Source organism: Xenopus tropicalis, chromosome 5 (genome assembly GCF_000004195.4).
Source record: "Xenopus tropicalis strain Nigerian chromosome 5, UCB_Xtro_10.0, whole genome shotgun sequence".
In the NCBI taxonomy this organism is placed as follows: Eukaryota; Metazoa; Chordata; class Amphibia; order Anura; family Pipidae; genus Xenopus; species Xenopus tropicalis.
The window spans coordinates 705212-723506 of NC_030681.2; the positions used below are offsets into that span (position 1 = coordinate 705212).

General features: G+C 57.5%; 1 protein-coding gene across 2 annotated transcripts; it reads right to left on the reverse strand.

The window, feature by feature from the left end:
* Nucleotides 1-988: 988 nt before the first annotated feature.
* On the reverse strand, nt 989-17729 carry aars2 (alanyl-tRNA synthetase 2, mitochondrial). Of its 2 annotated transcripts, XM_031902340.1 has the most exons (22): nt 17201-17729; nt 15331-15519; nt 14970-15115; nt 14697-14888; nt 13866-14010; nt 13526-13671; nt 13269-13377; nt 13139-13177; nt 12945-13056; nt 12100-12227; nt 11466-11613; nt 7909-8078; nt 7688-7801; nt 7478-7618; nt 5257-5394; nt 5063-5172; nt 4826-4934; nt 4601-4723; nt 3950-4060; nt 3682-3765; nt 1870-1980; nt 989-1494 (listed from the first exon to the last, which is right to left on the reverse strand). In XM_031902340.1, exons 1-22 carry the CDS (start codon nt 17417-17419, stop codon nt 1327-1329), a joined length of 2952 nt encoding a protein of 983 aa, XP_031758200.1. In that variant the 5' UTR covers nt 17420-17729; the 3' UTR covers nt 989-1326. The 2 variants fall into 2 exon arrangements, with proteins under 2 accessions (XP_031758200.1, XP_031758201.1); XM_031902341.1 differs by lacking the exon at nt 4601-4723.
* Between the last annotated feature and the right edge of the window lie 566 nt (nt 17730-18295).

Below are 18295 nucleotides of genomic sequence, written 5' to 3' on the forward strand. Positions count from 1 at the left end.
CTGTATAACACACAGAGCTGGGCATTATACCGGGGGTTGTTCCACCACTGCCAAATGCACCAACTGTTGCCGCCCCCCTTTCCTTCCCCCACACGGGTACAATCCCGGGCACAGCCTTCCCGCCCCCCTTTCCTCCCCCCCCCCCACACGGGTACAATCCCGGGCACAGCCTTCCCGCCCCCCTTTCCTCCCCCCCCCCCCCCCCCCCCCACACGGGTACAATCCCGGGCACAGCCCCCCTTTCCTTCCCCCACACGGGTACAATCCCGGGCACAGCCTTCCCGCCCCCCTTTCCTTCCCCCTCACGGGTACAATCCCGGGCACAGCCTTCCTGCCCCCCTTTCCTTCCCCCACACGGGTACAATCCCGGGCACAGCCTTCCTGCCCCCCTTTCCTTCCCCCACACGGGTACAATCCCGGGCACAGCCTTCCCGCCCCCCTTTCCTTCCCCCACACGGGTACAATCCCGGGCACAGCCTTCCCGCCCCCCTTTCCTTCCTTCCTCCCCCCCCCCCCACACGGGTACAATCCCGGGCACAGCCTTCCCGCCCCCCTTTCCTTCCCCCACACGGGTACAATCCCGGGCACAGCCTTCCCGCCCCCCTTTCCTTCCTTCCTCCCCCCCCCCACACGGGTACAATCCCGGGGCACAGCCTTCCTGCCCCCCTTTCCTTCCCCCACACGGGTACAATCCCGGGCACAGCCTTCCCGCCCCCCTTTCCTTCCTTCCCCCCCCCACACGGGTACAATCCCGGGCACAGCCTTCCCGCCCCCTTTTCCTTCCCCCACACGGGTACAATCCCGGGCACAGCCTTCCCGCCCCCCTTTCCTTCCCCCACACGGGTACAATCCCGGGCACAGCCTTCCCGCCCCCCTTTCCTTTCCCCCCCCCCCCCCCCCCCCACCCCCCACACGGGTACAATCCCGGGCACAGCCTTCCCGCCCCCTTTCCTTCCCCACACGGGTACAATCCCGGGCACAGCCTTCCCGCCCCCCCCTTTCCTTCCTTCCTTCCCCCCCCCCCCCACACGGGTACAATCCCGGGCACAGCCTTCCCGCCCCCTTTCCTGGGTACTTTCCTGCACCAGTTTCTCAGTAAAAGAAGCGTCAGCTCTTGGGGTCTGTGCCAGGATAGTGCTGATCAGTCTGCTGTTGGGTGACCTGCAGCATTGTGAGTAGTTCCTGGCCTGAGCATCATGGGAAACAGGAAGTCTGTCAGGCATAGGCCAGTAGCTCAGGCAGCAGTGTCACTCAGGTTAGGCCCCGCCCACGAGGAGCGCCATCTCTCCGATCGTTTGGCAAATCCTCACAGCCTCCCCAGCGGCCTCAGCGGCTCATTTTCTGGGCAAAGTTCTGGGCAGTTTGTAGAACTCTCTCCAGACTATCAGTGGTCCCGGTACCCTTGGCCACAACGTCCGAGCCCCCTGCGTTACCTCCCATTGCAGAACATACAGCAGTGGCCCATTCAGCTGCAGAGAGTTCTGACCCGGATCCCTGGGGGAGACACCAAGAGACTGACTGTCAGTTCAAACTACGGAGAAATTCTGTTACAGAATCCCAACCCCACCGGGTCCGTGTGTGTTGTGCCCTCCCCTAAGCAAGAAAATCACATGACAGGAAGGAAGCAAACAGGCCCAGGAGTAACAGGAAGTGCCCTCCCCTGAGCAAGTGAATCACCTGACAGGAAGGGGGCAAACAGGCTAAGGGGTAGGAGGTGCCTCCCCAGGGCAAGTAGAAACAAGTGCCCATAATGATCTGGAAGTGAAATCATTTGCACCAACAAATTCTATGAAACGACCCAAGTGACAAACCTATGGGAATGTGGCAATAAGCCAAACTGGCGGCTGGCAGCGCCCGCGGGAACATTACCTTTGGTACTTGGCAGGCACAGAAAACTTTCCCAGAATCCTGTTTGCTGAGAAGCATGACGGCCGCCCCTGGGGCCCCATCGCTCACCTGGTTCACCACCTTCACCAGCATCTGAGGGAAACACACATGGCGGCTGTTACACTGGGGGCAGGATCAACTAAGCTGTGCTAAGGGGACATTTAGCCGCCAACTCCCTGCAACTCCCCCGTCTGCCTGCAACCTCCCCCCGTCTGCCTGCAACCTCCCCCCGTCTGCCTGCAACCTCCCCCCCGTCTGCCTGCCAACTCCCTGCCGCTCCCCCGTCTGCCTGCCGCCCCCCCGTCTGCCTGCCGCTCCCCCCCGTCTGCCTGCAACCTCACCCCCGTCTGCCTGCAACCTCCCCCCCGTCTGCCTGCCAACTCCTTGCCGCTCCCCCCGTCTGCCTGCCGCCCCCCCGTCTGCCTGCCGCTCCCCCCGTCTGCCTGCCGCTCCCCCCCCCCCGTCTGCCTGCCGCTCCCCCCCCCGTCTGCCTGCCGCTCCCCCCCCCGTCTGCCTGCCGCTCCCCCCCGTCTGCCTGCCGCTCCCCCCCCGTCTGCTTGCCGCTCCCCCCCCCGTCTGCCTGCCGCTCCCCCCCGTCTGCCTGCCGCTCCCCCCCCCCCTCTGCCTGCCACTCCCCCGTCTGTCTGCCACTCCCGCCACTCCCCGTCTGCTTGCCGCTCCCCCCCCGTCTGCCTGCCACTCCCGCCACTCCCCCGTCTGCCTGCCGCTCCCCCCCCCCCGTCTGCCTGCCGCTCCCCCCCCTGTCTGCCTGCCGCCCCCCCCCCGTCTGCCTGCCACTCCCGCCACTCCCCCGTCTGCCTGCCGCCCCCCCCGTCTGCCTGCCGCTCCCCCCCGTCTGCCTGCGCTCCCCCCCCCCGTCTGCCTGCCGCTCCCCCCCCCCGCTCCCCCCCCGTCTGCCTGCCGCTCCCCCCCGTCTGCCTGCCACTCCCGCCACTCCCCCGTCTGCCTGCCACTCCCCCCCCGTCTGCCTGCCGCTCCCCCCCCCGTCTGCCTGCCGCTCCCCCCCCCCGTCTGCCTTGCCGCTCCCCCCCCCCGTCTGCCTGCCACTCCCCGTCTGCCTGCCACTCCCGCCACTCCCCCGTCTGCCTGCCGCTCCCCCCCCCGTCTGCCTGCCGCTCCCCCCCCCGTCTGCCTGCCGCTCCCCCCCCCCCGTCTGCCTGCCGCTCCCCCCCCCCGTCTGCCTGCCGCTCCCCCCCCCCCGTCTGCCTGCCACTCCCCCCCCGTCTGCCTGCCACTCCCGCCACTCCCCGTCTGCCTGCCGCTCCCCCCCCCGTCTGCCTGCCACTCCGCCACTCCCCCGTCTGCCTGCCTGCCACTCCCCCGTCTGCCTGCCACTCCCGCCACTCCCCCGTCTGCCTGCCGCTCCCCCCCCCCCCGTCTGCCTGCCGCTCCCCCCCCCCGTCTGCCTGCCGCTCCCCCCCCGTCTGCCTGCCGCTCCCCCCCCCCCGTCTGCCTGCCACTCCTCCCCCCGTCTGCCTGCCGCTCCCCCCCCGTCTGCCTGCCGCTCCCCCCCCGTCTGCCTGCCGCTCCCCCCCCGTCTGCCTGCCGCTCCCCCCCCCGTCTGCCGGCCGCTCCCCCCCCGTCTGCCTGCCGCTCCCCCCCCGTCTGCCTGCCGCTCCCCCCCCCGTCTGCCTGCCACTCCCCCGCTCAGTCCTACGGTCACTACCAGCACCGCACTTTCACCGGCTTCCCTGCCACTTCCCTATCATACCCTGCAGGGGGCAAACAATATGGCGCCCATAGGTATCAATACAAACGCACAGGGGTACTTACTGATAGAGACTCCGCCGAGACCTCCTCTATAATGAGAGAGCACTGAGAGTGCTTCTTCAGGAGCCCCTGGGCCCTCACTGCAGCCTGGAGAGACAGGTGGGTTACTTCCATGTATAATTGCCCCTTTGCCTTCTTCCTACCCCTATTACAGGGCATCGGGGCAGGTTGGGTAACCACCCCCCTGGGGGCAATGTGGGCACCGCTGTTAGAGACTGCTGTGACCAATCAGTCGCCCCCTGGAGAAGCAAACAAAGCCCCTCCCTCTCACCTGCTGAAGCTCCAGTTTGCGGATGTTGGTGTTAGCGGCTCTCTGAAGCGCCTTCAGCCTGGCCTGCAATTCCTTCCTCTGCCACTGGGGCATGGTGGCGCTGTCCACACTCTGACAATAGAGTTTAATTGTAATTAAAAATCTGAGCTGTCAATCATATATTGCCTGCCCCACCTCTATGTCTTTGGCATAGAGGCGGGGCAGGCATTATATGATTGACAGCTCATATTTTAAAATCCATTTATAACAGGTAGGGGGGATTTAATTAAAAAAAGAATTTGGCTTTCATGTTTAATTTCTAAAGGACTTGTATTATACAGCTCCTTATGTGTGGGTGGGGGGGGGGGGCAGTTCCCCTTTAAAGAAATCTCACTCGGTGCACAGAGCTGCTTGTATGTTCCTAGGGAGGGGCCAGCGCAGAGGGGAGGAGCCAGCATGGAGGGTGCAGCAGGGAGGAGCCAGCACAGAGAGGAGGAGCAAGCATGGAAGGTGCAGCAGGGAGGGACCAGCACAGAGGGGAGGGGTCAGTGGAGAGGAGCCAGCACAGAAGGGAGGGGTCAGCACAGAGGGTGCAGCAGGGAGGGGCCAGCACAGAGGGGAGGGGTCTGCAATACCCTATACAGATGTGGATTGAGTTGAAGGGTCACTTACATCTGTGAGGATTCCCACCTCCTTGGAGAGACGGAAACCTTCATTGAGAGACAGAGGTTTGGGCTTCATGCGCTCAGTAACGGACTCTACGGCCCCCGCCAGCTCTTGCCCCGCCTCCCGCGCCTGCAAGTGGTGCAGAACCATTAGTGGCGCCCATCTCATAGAATATGGGTACAGAGGAGGCCACCGGAATTAAAGGGGAGGGCGAGTTCCTGCTACACCAACCTGTTTGGCTTCCTCCCCGGTGACGGCAATGAGCCGAGTGATGCCCTTGGCCAGTGGCCGCTCGCTGACAATCACCACATCCTGAATGGCCCCAGTGGTAAGCAGGTGCCTGCGTGTATAGGAAAGGGTTAAAGGGGCAGTCACTTACAGCCCAGTTAGAATGCGAGATGAATGGAGATTACGAGGGAGAGAATCACTATGGCAGCACCGGCGCCGAGATCACTATTGGCCACTTACGTTCCGCAGCAAAGCTCCACCGAGGTCTGTAGCGCAGCCTGAGAGCCCGGCCTCATCGCCTCCTGTATGGGGAGGGCCACGGACACCACGCGCACAGGGTTGGGGTACGGCTGGGGGGGGGGGACAGAGCAGGTAAGTACAGGCCAATGGGGCTCACCCAGCCCCCCGCACCCACACAGGGGGGAAACACCCACCTCATCCACCGTCCTGAGCCCCCGGACACATTTGGCCTCAGCGAGAGGGACAAGGGCCGTGTGTATCTCCCCATCCTGTGAGATCACATCCTGCAGCGTCTGCTCCACTTCCTGCAGCTGCTCCATGCGCACCGGGGCCTGTATAGAGAAAGTAAAGGGCGAGTACAGGGCCGAGTACAGGGCGAGTAAAGAGCGAGTACAGGGCCGAGTACAGGGCGAGTACAGGGCGAGTACAGGGCGAGTACAGGGCGAGTACAGGGCGAGTACAGGGCGAGTACAGGGCGAGTACAGGGCCGAGTACAGGGCGAGTACAGGGCCGAGTACAGGGCCGAGTACAGGGCGAGTAAAGAGCGAGTACAGGGCCGAGTACAGGGCCGAGTACAGGGCGAGTACAGGGCCGAGTACAGGGCGAGTACAGGGCGAGTACAGGGCGAGTAGCAGGGCGAGTACAGGGCGAGTACAGGGGCGAGTAACAGAGCGAGTATAGAGAGAGTAAAGGGCAAGGTACAGGGCGAGTACAGGGCGAGTACAGGGCGAGTAAGGGCGAGTACAGGGCGAGGTACAGGGCGAGTACATGGGGAGGGCGAGTACAGGGCGAGTACAGGGCGAGGATAGGGCGAGTACAGGGCGAGTACAGGGCGAGTACAGGGCGAGTACAGGGCGAGTACAGGGCGAGTACAGGGCGAGTACAGGGCGAGTACAGGGCGAGTACAGGGCGAGTACAGGGCGAGTACAGGGCGAGTACAGGGCGAGTACAGGGCGAGTACAGGGCGAGTACAGGGCGAGTAAAGAGCACAGCACGTGGAACTGGGGTCCAAATAATAAAAACAGTTGGGCCCCCGGGGGATATAAAGCCCACAGTCTAACTGCAGATGGGGATGGAACTGGTTAATGGATCTTATTAACAGACAAGACCAATGAGTCCCACTGGCAGACATGACTAATGGATCCCATTAACAGACAAGACCAATGGGTGCCACTGGCAGACATGACTAATGGATCCCATTAACAGACAAGACCAATGGGTCCCACTGGCAGACATGACTAATGGATCCCATTAACAGACAAGACCAATGGATCTCTCTGCCAGGCATGACTAATGGATCCCATTAACAGACAAGACCAATGAGTCCCACTGGCAGACATGACTAATGGATCCCATTAAAAGACAAGACCAATGGGTGCCACTGGCAGACATGACTAATGGATCCCATTAACAGACAAGACCAATGGGTCCCACTGGCAGACATGACTAATGGATCCCATTAACAGACAAGACCAATGAGTCCCACTGGCAGACATGACTAATGGATCCCATTAACAGACAAGACCAATGGGTGCCACTGGCAGACATGACTAATGGATCCCATTAACAGACAAGACCAATGGGTGCCACTGGCAGACATGACTAATGGATCCCATTAACAGACAAGACCAATGGGTCCCACTGGCAGACATGACTAATGGATCCTATTAACAGACAAGACCAATGGGAGCCACTGGCAGACATGACTAATGGATCCCATTAACAGACAAGACCAATGGGTGCCACTGGCAGACATGACTAATGGATCCCATTAACAGACATTGCCACTGCAGACATGACTAATGGATCCCATTAACAGACAAGACCAATGGGTCCCACTGGCAGACATGACTAATGGATCCCATTAACAGACAAGACCAATGGGAGCCACTGGCAGACATGACTAATGGATCCCATTAACAGACAAGACCAATGGGTCCCACTGGCAGACATGACTAATGGATCCCATTAACAGACAAGACCAATGGGTGCCACTGGCAGACATGACTAATGGATCCCATTAAAAGACAAGACCAATGAGTCCCACTGGCAGACATGACTAATGGATCCCATTAAAAGACAAGACCAATGGGTGCCACTGGCAGACATGACTAATGGATCCCATTAACAGACAAGACCAATGGGTCCCACTGGCAGACATGACTAATGGATCCCATTAACAGACAAGACCAATGGATCTCTCTGCCAGACATGACTAATGGATCCCATTAACAGACAAGACCAATGGGAGCCACTGGCAGACATGACTAATGGATCCCATTAAAAGACAAGACCAATGGGAGCCACTGGCAGACATGACTAATGGATCCCATTAACAGACAAGACCAATGGATCTCTCTGCCAGACATGACCAATGGATCCCATAACCAATGAGAGTAATATAAATGTACTGACGGTGACGCTGGCATCAAAGCGCAGCCGCTCCGCCGTTACGTGGGACCCGCGTTGCTCCGTATTCTCCCCAAGGACTCGGCGCAGAGCGAAGTTTAACAAGTGGGTGGCGCTGTGTTTCTGCATGCAGGCCAGCCGGTGCGCCTGAAAGGGAAGGGTTAATTAGTGCATATAGCCCCTCCCATACTGATTATATAAGCCCCCCCCACAAACCTCATCCAGGTACAGGGCGACCCGGTCCCCCACGCGCAGAACCTCCGCCGTCGTCACCTCGTGGATCACATACCCCCCGGCCACTTGTACCGACTCCACTGGGAACAGCGCCTCCTGCAGGGGAAACAGCAGAACCAGCACTACTGGGGGTGCCACTAGCAATAACACCCCCCACCCCCCCAGGGCTCAGCGAGGCACCATTGTATCCTGCGCACACCTACCTGCTGCTCCTCCCGCACAAAGTACCCCTGGTCACAGCTCTGCCCCCCCTGCTCCGCATAGAAACAGGTCCGGTCCAGTACGACCCCGCAGCGCTGACCCGCGGCAATCTCACAATGCAGAGAGTGGTCCTTGTACAACGTGAGGACTGTGGCCCTACAGGGCCCAAACACTATGGGGCAATGGGACAGGACAATAAACACCCAATCCTGTGGCACTTACTGTAAGTACTGACCCATTCCCAGCATCTCCCAACCCAAACACTATGGGGCAATGGGACAGGACAATAACCAATCCTGTGGCACTTACTGTAAGTACTGACCCATTCCCGGCATCTCCCAACCCAAACACTATGGGGCAATGGGACAGGACAATAACCAATCCTGTGGCACTTACTGTAAGTACTGACCCATTCCCGGCATCTCCCAACACAAACACTATGGGGGCAATGGGACAGGACAATAACCAATCCTGTGGCACTTACTGTAAGTACTGACCCATTCCCCGCATCTCCCAACCCAAACACTACGGGGCAATGGGACAGGACAATAACCAATCCTGTGGCACTTACTGTAAGTACTGACCCATTCCCGGCATCTCCCAACCCAAACACTATGGGGCAATGGGACAGGACATAACACCCAATCCTGTGGCACTTACTGTAAGTACTGACCCATTCCCAGCATCTCCCAACCCAAACACTATGGGGCAATGGGACAGGACAATAACCAATCCTGTGGCACTTACTGTAAGTACTGACCCATTCCCGGCATCTCCCAACCCAAACACTATGGGCAAATGGGACAGGACAATAACCAATCCTGTGGCACTTACTGTAAGTACTGACCCATTCCCGGCATCTCCCAACCCAAACACTATGGGGCAATGGGACAGGACAATAACCAATCCTGTGGCACTTACTGTAAGTACTGACCCATTCCCGCATCTCCCAACCCAAACACTATGGGGCAATGGGACAGGACAATAACCAATCCTGTGGCACTTACTGTAAGTACTGACCCATTCCCAGCATCTCCCAACCCAAACACTATGGGGCAATGGGACAGGACAATAACCAATCCTGTGGCACTTACTGTAAGTACTGACCCATTCCCAGCATCTCCCAACCCAAACACTATGGGGCAATGGGACAGGACAATAACCAATCCTGTGGCACTTACTGTAAGTACTGACCCATTCCCAGCATCTCCCAACCCAAACACTATGGGGCAATGGGACAGGACAATAACCAATCCTGTGGCACTTACTGTAAGTACTGACCCATTCCCGCATCTCCCAACCCAAACACTATGGGGCAATGGGACAGGACAATAAACACCCAATCCTGTGGCACTTACTGTAAGTACTGACCCATTCCCAGCATCTCCCAACCCAAACACTATGGGGCAATGGGACAGGACAATAACAAATCTGTGGCACTTACTGTAAGTACTGACCCATTCCCAGCATCTCCCAACCCAAACACTACGGGGCAATGGGACAGGACAATAACCATCCTGTGGCACTTACTGTAAGTACTGACCCATTCCCGGCATCTCCCAACCCAAACACTATGGGGCAATGGGACAGGACAATAACCAATCCTGTGGCACTTACTGTAAGTACTGACCCATTCCCGGCATCTCCCAACCCAAACACTATGGGGCAATGGGACAGGACAATAACCAATCCTGTGGCACTTACTGTAAGTACTGACCCATTCCCAGCATCTCCCAACCCAAACACTATGGGGCAATGGGACAGGACAATAACCAATCCTGTGGCACTTACTGTAAGTACTGACCCATTCCCAGCATCTCCCAACCCAAACACTATGGGGCAATGGGACAGGACAATAAACACCCAATCCTGTGGCACTTACTGTAAGTACTGACCCATTCCCGGCATCTCCCAACCCAAACACTATGGGGCAATGGGACAGGACAATAAACACCCAATCCTGTGGCACTTACTGTAAGTACTGACCCATTCCCAGCATCTCCCAACCCAAACACTATGGGGCAATGGGACAGGACAATAACCAATCCTGTGGCACTTACTGTAAGTACTGACCCATTCCCGGCATCTCCCAACCCAAACACTATGGGGCAATGGGACAGGACAATAACCAATCCTGTGGCACTTACTGTAAGTACTGACCCATTCCCGGCATCTCCCACCCAAACACTATGGGGCAATGGGAACAGGAACAATAACCAATCCTGTGGCACTTACTGTAAGTACTGACCCATTCCCGGCATCTCCCAACCCAAACACTATGGGGCAATGGGACAGGACAATAACCAATCCTGTGGCACTTACTGTAAGTACTGACCCATTCCCGGCATCTCCCAACCCAAACACTATGGGGCAATGGGACAGGACAATAAACACCCAATCCTGTGGCACTTACTGTAAGTACTGACCCATTCCCGGCATCTCCCAACCCAAACACTATGGGGCAATGGGACAGGACAATAACCAATCCTGTGGCACTTACTGTAAGTACTGACCCATTCCCGGCATCTCCCAACCCAAACACTATGGGGCAATGGGACAGGACAATAACCAATCCTGTGGCACTTACTGTAAGTACTGACCCATTCCCGGCATCTCCCAACCCAAACACTATGGGGCAATGGGACAGGACAATAACCCAATCCTGTGGCACTTAACTGTAAGTACTTGACCCATTCCCAGCATCTCCCAACCCAAACACTATGGGGCAATGGGACAGGACAATAAACACCCAATCCTGTGGCACTTACTGTAAGTACTGACCCATTCCCGGCATCTCCCAACCCAAACACTATGGGGCAATGGGACAGGACAATAAACCAATCCTGTGGCACTTACTGTAAGTACTTGACCCATTCCCAGCATCTCCCAACCCAAACACTATGGGGGCAATGGGACAGGACAATAACCAATCCTGTGGCACTTACTGTAAGTACTGACCCATTCCCAGCATCTCCCAACCCAAACACTATGGGGCAATGGGACAGGACAATAAACAACCAATCCTGTGGCACTTACTGTAAGTACTGACCCATTCCCAGCATCTCCCAACCCAAACACTATGGGGCAATGGGACAGGACAATAACCAATCCTGTGGCACTTACTGTAAGTACTGACCCATTCCCAGCATCTCCCAACCCAAACACTATGGGGCAATGGGACAGGACAATAAACAACCATCCTGTGGCACTTACTGTAAGTACTGACCCATTCCCGGCATCTCCCAACCCAAACACTATGGGGCAATGGGACAGGACAATAACCAATCCTGTAGCACTTACTGTAAGTACTGACCCATTCCCAGCATCTCCCAACCCAAACACTATGGGGCAATGGGACAGGACAATAAACACCCAATCCTGTGGCACTTACTGTAAGTACTGACCCATTCCCAGCATCTCCCAACCCAAACACTATGGGGCAATGGGACAGGACAATAAACAACCAATCCAAGGGCCCCTGACCCATCCCTATATTATCTATACACTGCCCCTTGCACATACTCTGTGGCCCCGAGGGGCCCGACTCTGATTTACTCACCGTATTTCCCATCAGCCCCCAGAGTGTAGTCGTATTTGGGGGAGTCGTTGGTGCAGGGGACCCCCCGACGCTGCAGCTCTGCCAGGGAATGAACATCAAGCTCCAGCCCTGTTTGTGCTTCATCCGCCTGCTGGTTCTTCATCTTCCTCTGATTGGGCAAGAAATTCCATTAGTGTAACCCTGCGCCCCCCCCGGCCTACTATCCCTCGGCCAATCAGCACCTGTCTAAGGAACCTACATTACACCACTAGGTGCACTTGGCTAATAATCCCAGAGAAAACTTACTTGCAATATGGCACTGCTGCAAAATCTCCTGACAGCAATGAGACAATCCCCCTCCCTCACTGTAATTCCCCCTATTACTTTTATAGATATTGGATTTGAAAGTGCCCATTTATGCCCCCGGGGGGGGGTGTCGGGACGTGTAGCCGCCCTTTGGGACCCAATGTGGGGGGTGTGTCCTGTGGCTCCTCCCCTGTGCGTAAGGATGATGCTTATGGTAGGGGGCGGGGCTGAGGGGCCCACTTCCCCCGCCCCCGTTGCTGTGTGCGCAGTGCAGTGAGATCTGTATTTTGGGCTGAATTTCAATACACGGACCCCATGAGGGTTAGGGGCCCCCCATTCCCCCAGTTACCTCGGCTTCTTCTGCCGCCAAATGGTCCAGTGCAGCCTTATCCAATGAGATCCCTCTCTCCTCCAGCATAAGCCCAATGAGATCGAGGGGAAAGCCCAGATTCCTGTGCAGAGACCAAGCCACGCCCACTAGGGGAAAAAGCACCGCCCATTACCTTTCAATCCCACAATTCCTTTACGCCCCAAAAACCAGACATTGTGCCCTGAAGCTGCCGGGCACTTCGTGAATTAGGGTCGGCCTGTCAATCAAATGCCTTTAGGGAGGGGCAAAGCAAAGGCAGCAACCTATAGGAATGAGCAGAGAGGAGGGCAGTAGGAGGGCCATGAATGTGCCAGGAGACAATGGGTTAACTGGAGGTTGGGCTGTAGGTCACAAGTGCAGTCTGCATCAGAACCGATCCATTATCAGCCCTGAAGTATCAGCTTCTATAGCAGATGTGACCTCACTTCCTACTTGATTTGCCCCACCTCCTAAGCTTAGCTCCTCCCCAGCAGCCCACTGAGCATGGGCAGTGCCACTGACACACACAAGATGGACTTAACAAGATCCAAGATGGGGGCAACAATGAAGGTAATTTTTTTGTTAGAGGGGGGCGGCACCTCTGGGCTGGTACCATCAGTACATTTCTAGCCCAGAGTATTTTTAAGGCTTTACTTCTCCTTTAATAAAATTCTAGTAGTAATAACTTCTATGTTTAATTCCTAGGCTACCGCCATTACTCTCTGACTCCCAGCAGCCCTCTGTTTGCCCCTCATGGGGGGAGAATTTCCCTCTCTCTCCCATGATTCCCAGCTGAGCCCACTTGCCCCACCCTACTTGGGAGTCTCATTGAGACGGACACTCGCCTGGGAAGGTCTGAGGCTCCTCCTCTTGCTGAAGCGTTCGCTCTATGATGCGGCGCCCCCGCTGGAGGGAGGCCAGAAATGCCTCTTCATTCTCATTAAGGATGTTCATTATCTGCAAGAGAGAAAGGAAGGGGTTACTGTGAGGGTCCTGCACCTTAGGGGTGGGACATGCCCCCCAATACCCCCCCCCATACCTGGGATTTCTCTCGCTCCAGCTCCGGGAACGCCTCCCCCTGCCAGGGAAACACAGAGTTACTGGGAACCCAGGGAAAGATACAGTGTAACCACAATGGGCCGACCTGCCCCTCCCAGACACACCCTTACCAGAACATCAACCACCGAGGGCACCAGCGAGGAGAGGAAGTGGGGAGGGGCCCGCAGAATCTCCGAGGAGAACCGAACCGCTCTGCGCAGGATCCGGCGCAACACGAGTCTGCGGAACCAGAACAAACAGTCACTTTCTCTGCCCCCCGAGTGTCTCGCTACAGACTTAGGGTTCCTTGTGGGGGTCTGGCAGGATATAACGATGGGGCTTCCCCTATAGCCCCGCCCACAGGCAGCCCCCCAGTCATGTGACTCACTCTGTGCCAGACATGCCCGGGTACACGCCATCGGCAATGCACACACACAGGGTCCGGATGTGATCGGCCACGACGCGATACGCCATATCCGTGTGTCCCGCGTCTTCCTTTCCCAGCAGCCCCCGGTATCGGGGGGCCCCAGACCCCTGGGAAACAAACCAAAACACAATGTTGGTACAAAGGAGAATCGGTATCCGTCATGCCCCCCCGTATGCCAATTCCAGCTCTGTCAGGGTGGCACAAAGGTGGCTAAGCGGCCAATACCATGCCACCGTGAGATTACCCATGGGGGCGGGACCTGGAACCTGCATACTACATACACATAAACATGGCCGCCAACCTTCATAATGGCCTCCAGGATGGGAGAGAACAGGTCGGTGTCGTAGTTGGAGCGTTTCCCCTGCAGGACGCTAACGAGGCGCTCCAGTCCCATTCCCGTGTCCACGTGCCGCTGGGGGAGGAGCCTCAGACTCCCGTCTGTCTCCCTGGGCAGGACACACAATACACAGGTAATGAACCCCGAGTGTACATGGCACCCAAATGCCCCCCTATGTGCCCCAGACTCCCGTCTGTCTCCCTGGGCAGGACACACAATACACAGGTAATGAACCCCGAGTGTACATGGCACCCAAATGCCCCCCTATGTGCCCCAGACTCCCGTCTGTCTCCCTGGGCAGGGCACACAATACACAGGTAATGAACCCCGAGTGTACATGGCACCCAAATGCCCCCTATGTGCCCCAGACTCCCGTCTGTCTCCCTGGGCAGGACACACAATACACAGGTAATGAACCCCGAGTGTACATGGCACCCAAATGCCCCCCTATGTGCCCCAGACTCCCGTCTGTCTCCCTGGGCAGGGCACACAATACACAGGTAATGAACCCCGAGTGTACATGGCACCCAAATGCCCCCCTATGTGCCCCAGACTCCCGTCTGTCTCCCTGGGCAGGACACACAATACACAGGTAATGAACCCCGAGTGTACATGGCACCCAAATGCCCCCCTATGTGCCCCAGACTCCCGTATCTGACCCATCACACATAGCGACTGTACTTGCCCTTTATTCACAGCCCCCGGTGTAACCATTTTCCAGCTCACAGCCGGCAGATGATGTAGGGGGGTCCCTTCCTTTATTTGCCCCCCCCCCCCCCCCCCCGCTGCACCCACCTGTTATACTGCATGAATACCAAGTTCCAGATTTCGACCACATCGGGGCAGTCCCGGTTGACCAATGAGGCTGCGTCCCGCCCTCCCAGGTGGTCATAGTGAATCTCGGTGCAGGGGCCACAGGGGCCGGTCTCCCCCATCTCCCAGAAGTTCTCTCTCAGGCCGAATGGCAGGATACGAGCTGGGGGGACGCTGGGGACAGAGAGGTTCAGATCAAACCCCCTCTATGGCCGAGCAGACTAATGTTTATTACCCCTCTGCCCCCGTACTTACCCCAAACTCAACCAGATCTCCTGGGTCTCTCGGTCTGGGCTCAAACCCAGTGCGGGGTCTCCCCCAAAATACGTGACGTAGAGTCGATGTGCGGGAATCCCGTAACCCCGAGTCAGGAGCTCCCAGGCCATGGAACAAGCTTCTTCCTGCTCAGAACCGTGACGGGTCAGAACCTTCCTACAAGCTGCTTCTAATGATAAGTGCAATCCCATGATCCCCTGGGGGCCCAGCCCACTGCCCTCAGAACCCCTCATTATTTAGAGCTAAGGGGGGGGGAACCAACTGTTGGGCTTAGGGCCTGAAACACACAAGTCTAAGGCTGACCCAGTGGATCCCACTATGAAGCACCTACAGCCGGTACCTTAAAGTAATCCCCGAAGGACCAGTTCCCGAGCATCTCGAAGAAGGTGTGATGGTAAACGTCTCGGCCCACGTCCTCCAGGTCGTTGTGCTTCCCCCCCGCGCGCACACACTTCTGGCTGTTGGCCACCCTGCGGTACTGGGCCATGTCGCTGCGGGGGTCCACTGTGCCCAGGAACATTGGCTTGAACTGGAGGGGAGATCCGGATTAATGACTCTCAGCCCCCCAAAACCTATTTATGTCATTCACTTGCCCTATAAAGGGTAAATACATACTGACCCCCTACCTGCTGTCACTGCCTAGAGCTGCGCAGTCTGTTATTCTCAAAACCCCCACACCCTTCCCAGCTAAGTGCCCCCCCATTTAGTGTATATCTCACATTTATATTACCCCTACCCAAGTGCATAACCTTGATTTTATCAACATTGATCCTCATTGGCAAGTTTGCTGCCCACTAGTCCCGCCCCTTCCTGCTTCATTCCCTGCTCTCATCAACCAACTGACCCCCCTCTGATACTAAGGGTCCCGCCCCTTCCTGCTTCATTCCCTGCTCTCATCAACCAACTGACCCCCCCCATCTGATACTAAGGGCCCGCCCCTTCCTGCTTCATTCCCTGCTCTCATCTACCAACTGACCCCCCCATCTGATACTAAGGGCCCGCCCCTTCCTGCTTCATTCCCTGCTCTCATCAACCAACTGACCCCCCCCATCTGATACAAAGGGTCCCGCCCCTTCCTGCTTCATTCCCTGCTCTCATCTACCAACTGACCCCCCCATCTGATACTAAGGGCCCGCCCCTTCCTGCTTCATTCCCTGCTCTCATCAACCAACTGACCCCCCCATCTGATACTAAGGGTCCCGCCCCTTCCTGCTTCATTCCCTGCTGTCATTAACCAACTGACCCCCCCATCTGATACTAAGGGCCCGCCCCTTCATTCCCTGCTCTCATCAACCAACTGACCCCCCCATCTGATACTAAGGGCCCCGCCCCTTCATTCCCTGCTCTCATTAACCAACTGACCCCCCCATCTGATACTAAGGGCCCGCCCCTTCCTGCTTCATTCCCTGCTGTCATCAACCAACTGACCCCCCCCCATCTGATACTAAGGGTCCCTCCCCTTCCTGCTTCATTCCCTGCTGTCATCAACCAACTGACCCCCCCCCCATCTGATACTAAGGGCCCGCCCCTTCCTGCTTCATTCCCTGCTGTCATCAACCAACTGACCCCCCCCATCTGATACTAAGGGCCCACCCCTTCCTGCTTCATTCCCTGCTCTCATCAACCAACTGACCCCCCTCTGATACTAAGGGCCCGCCCCTTCCTGCTTCATTCCCTGCTCTCATCAACCAACTGACCCCCCCATCTGATACTAAGGGTCCCGCCCCTTCCTGCTTCATTCCCTGCTGTCATCAACCAACTGACCCCCCCATCTGATACTAAGGGCCCGCCCCTTCCTGCTTCAATTCCAATTGGATACACCAATTATAGTTTTCTTTAGTCCTACTGAAATGTCTACCCAATGGCACGGCTTTTGTTTTTTGCTTTTGTTGGTTCTTCATTCACTTCACATTACAGCTAAATGCCATATACATAACAAACTCCTCCTTATCGGCAAGCATGGGTGGCAGGCAGGCAGCAGCTGGGTGAAGGGAGGGGCTTGTTTATGCAGAGGTCACTTTCTCTGTTGGGGCAGGTGGGGAGGGAACATTGCTCTGTAATCAGTAAAAGGGGGTTATTCTATGGAGGGAACAGGTGGAGTCATTATAACACAAATGGGGTGAGTGAGGTGACTTTGGGGTTCAACTAAAGGGGCAAGGGCCCCGCCCCCCAGCACTGCGCTTGCGCGGTAGGAGCACATGAGCGCTCACCTGGTTCATCCCGGCATTGACGAAGAGCAGGCTGGGATCCCCCCGGGGCCGCACCGAGGAGGACGGGACGTGCCGGTGCCCATGTTTCTCCTGGAAATAGCGGAGGAAGGCGCGGCGAATGGCGGCCGAGTTTGGGGCAGAGGAAGAGCAGAGACCGCGGCGTCTGAGGGCAGAGACACTGACTGCCCGGCCCCCAAACAGCTTCAAGGGCGCCGCCATCTTACGGCTGGCAAACTCCTCTGCCCGCCAATTCCCCACGCTGACGCACCTAGCGTGACGCCTGATGGGCGGGGCCAATGTGGAGCGCTTGCGTCTGATTGGCTGTACTACGGGCAGACATTAGGGGGGGCGGGGAGAAGCCCAAGGATCCCTCCCCTGTCAGTCATTGGTCCCTTATTGATCATTCACTCCCCCAGCCGGTACCGACCCATTCACTCAGCTGCCCATAGTGTTCCCCCCAGCCGGTACCGACCCATTCACTCAGCTGCCCATAGTGTTCCCCCCAGCCGGTACCGACCCATTCACTCAGCTGCCCGTAGTGTTCCCCCCCCCCCAGCCGGTACCGACCCATTCACTCAACTGCCCATAGTGTTCCCCCTCCCCCAGCCGGTACCGACCCATTCACTCAGCTGCCCATAGTGTTCCCCCAGCCGGTACCGACCCATTCACTCAGCTGCCCATAGTGTTCCCCCCTCCCCCAGCCGGTACCGACCCATTCACTCAGCTGCCCGTAGTGTTCCCCCCAGCCGGTACCGACCCATTCACTCAGCTGCCCGTAGTGTTCCCCCCAGCCGGTACCGACCCATTCACTCAGCTGCCCATAGTGTTCCCCCCAGCCGGTACCCGACCCATTCACTCAGCTGCCCTAGTGTTCCCCCCCCCAGCCGGTACCGACCCATTCACTCAGCTGCCCGTAGTTTCCCCCCAGCCGGTACCGACCCATTCACTCAGCTGCCCATAGTGTTCCCCCCAGCCGGTACCGACCCATTCACTCAGCTGCCCATAGTGTTCCCCCCAGCCGGTACCGACCCATTCACTCAGCTGCCCGTAGTGTCCCCCAGCCGGTACCGACCCATTCACTCAGCTGCCCATAGT

Bases quoted from the DNA above. Each gene is read 5' to 3' on its own strand.
- aars2 (XM_031902340.1), bottom strand. From the start codon at position 17,419: ATGGCGGCGCCCTTGAAGCTGTTTGGGGGCCGGGCAGTCAGTGTCTCT. The intron at 13,057-13,138 runs GTATGGGGGGGG...TCTCTCTTGCAG, and splicing joins TGGAGCGAGAGAAATCCCAG to ATAATGAACATCCTTAATGA. The intron at 11,614-12,099 runs GTAACTGGGGGA...TTGCCCAATCAG, and splicing joins TGGCGGCAGAAGAAGCCGAG to AGGAAGATGAAGAACCAGCA.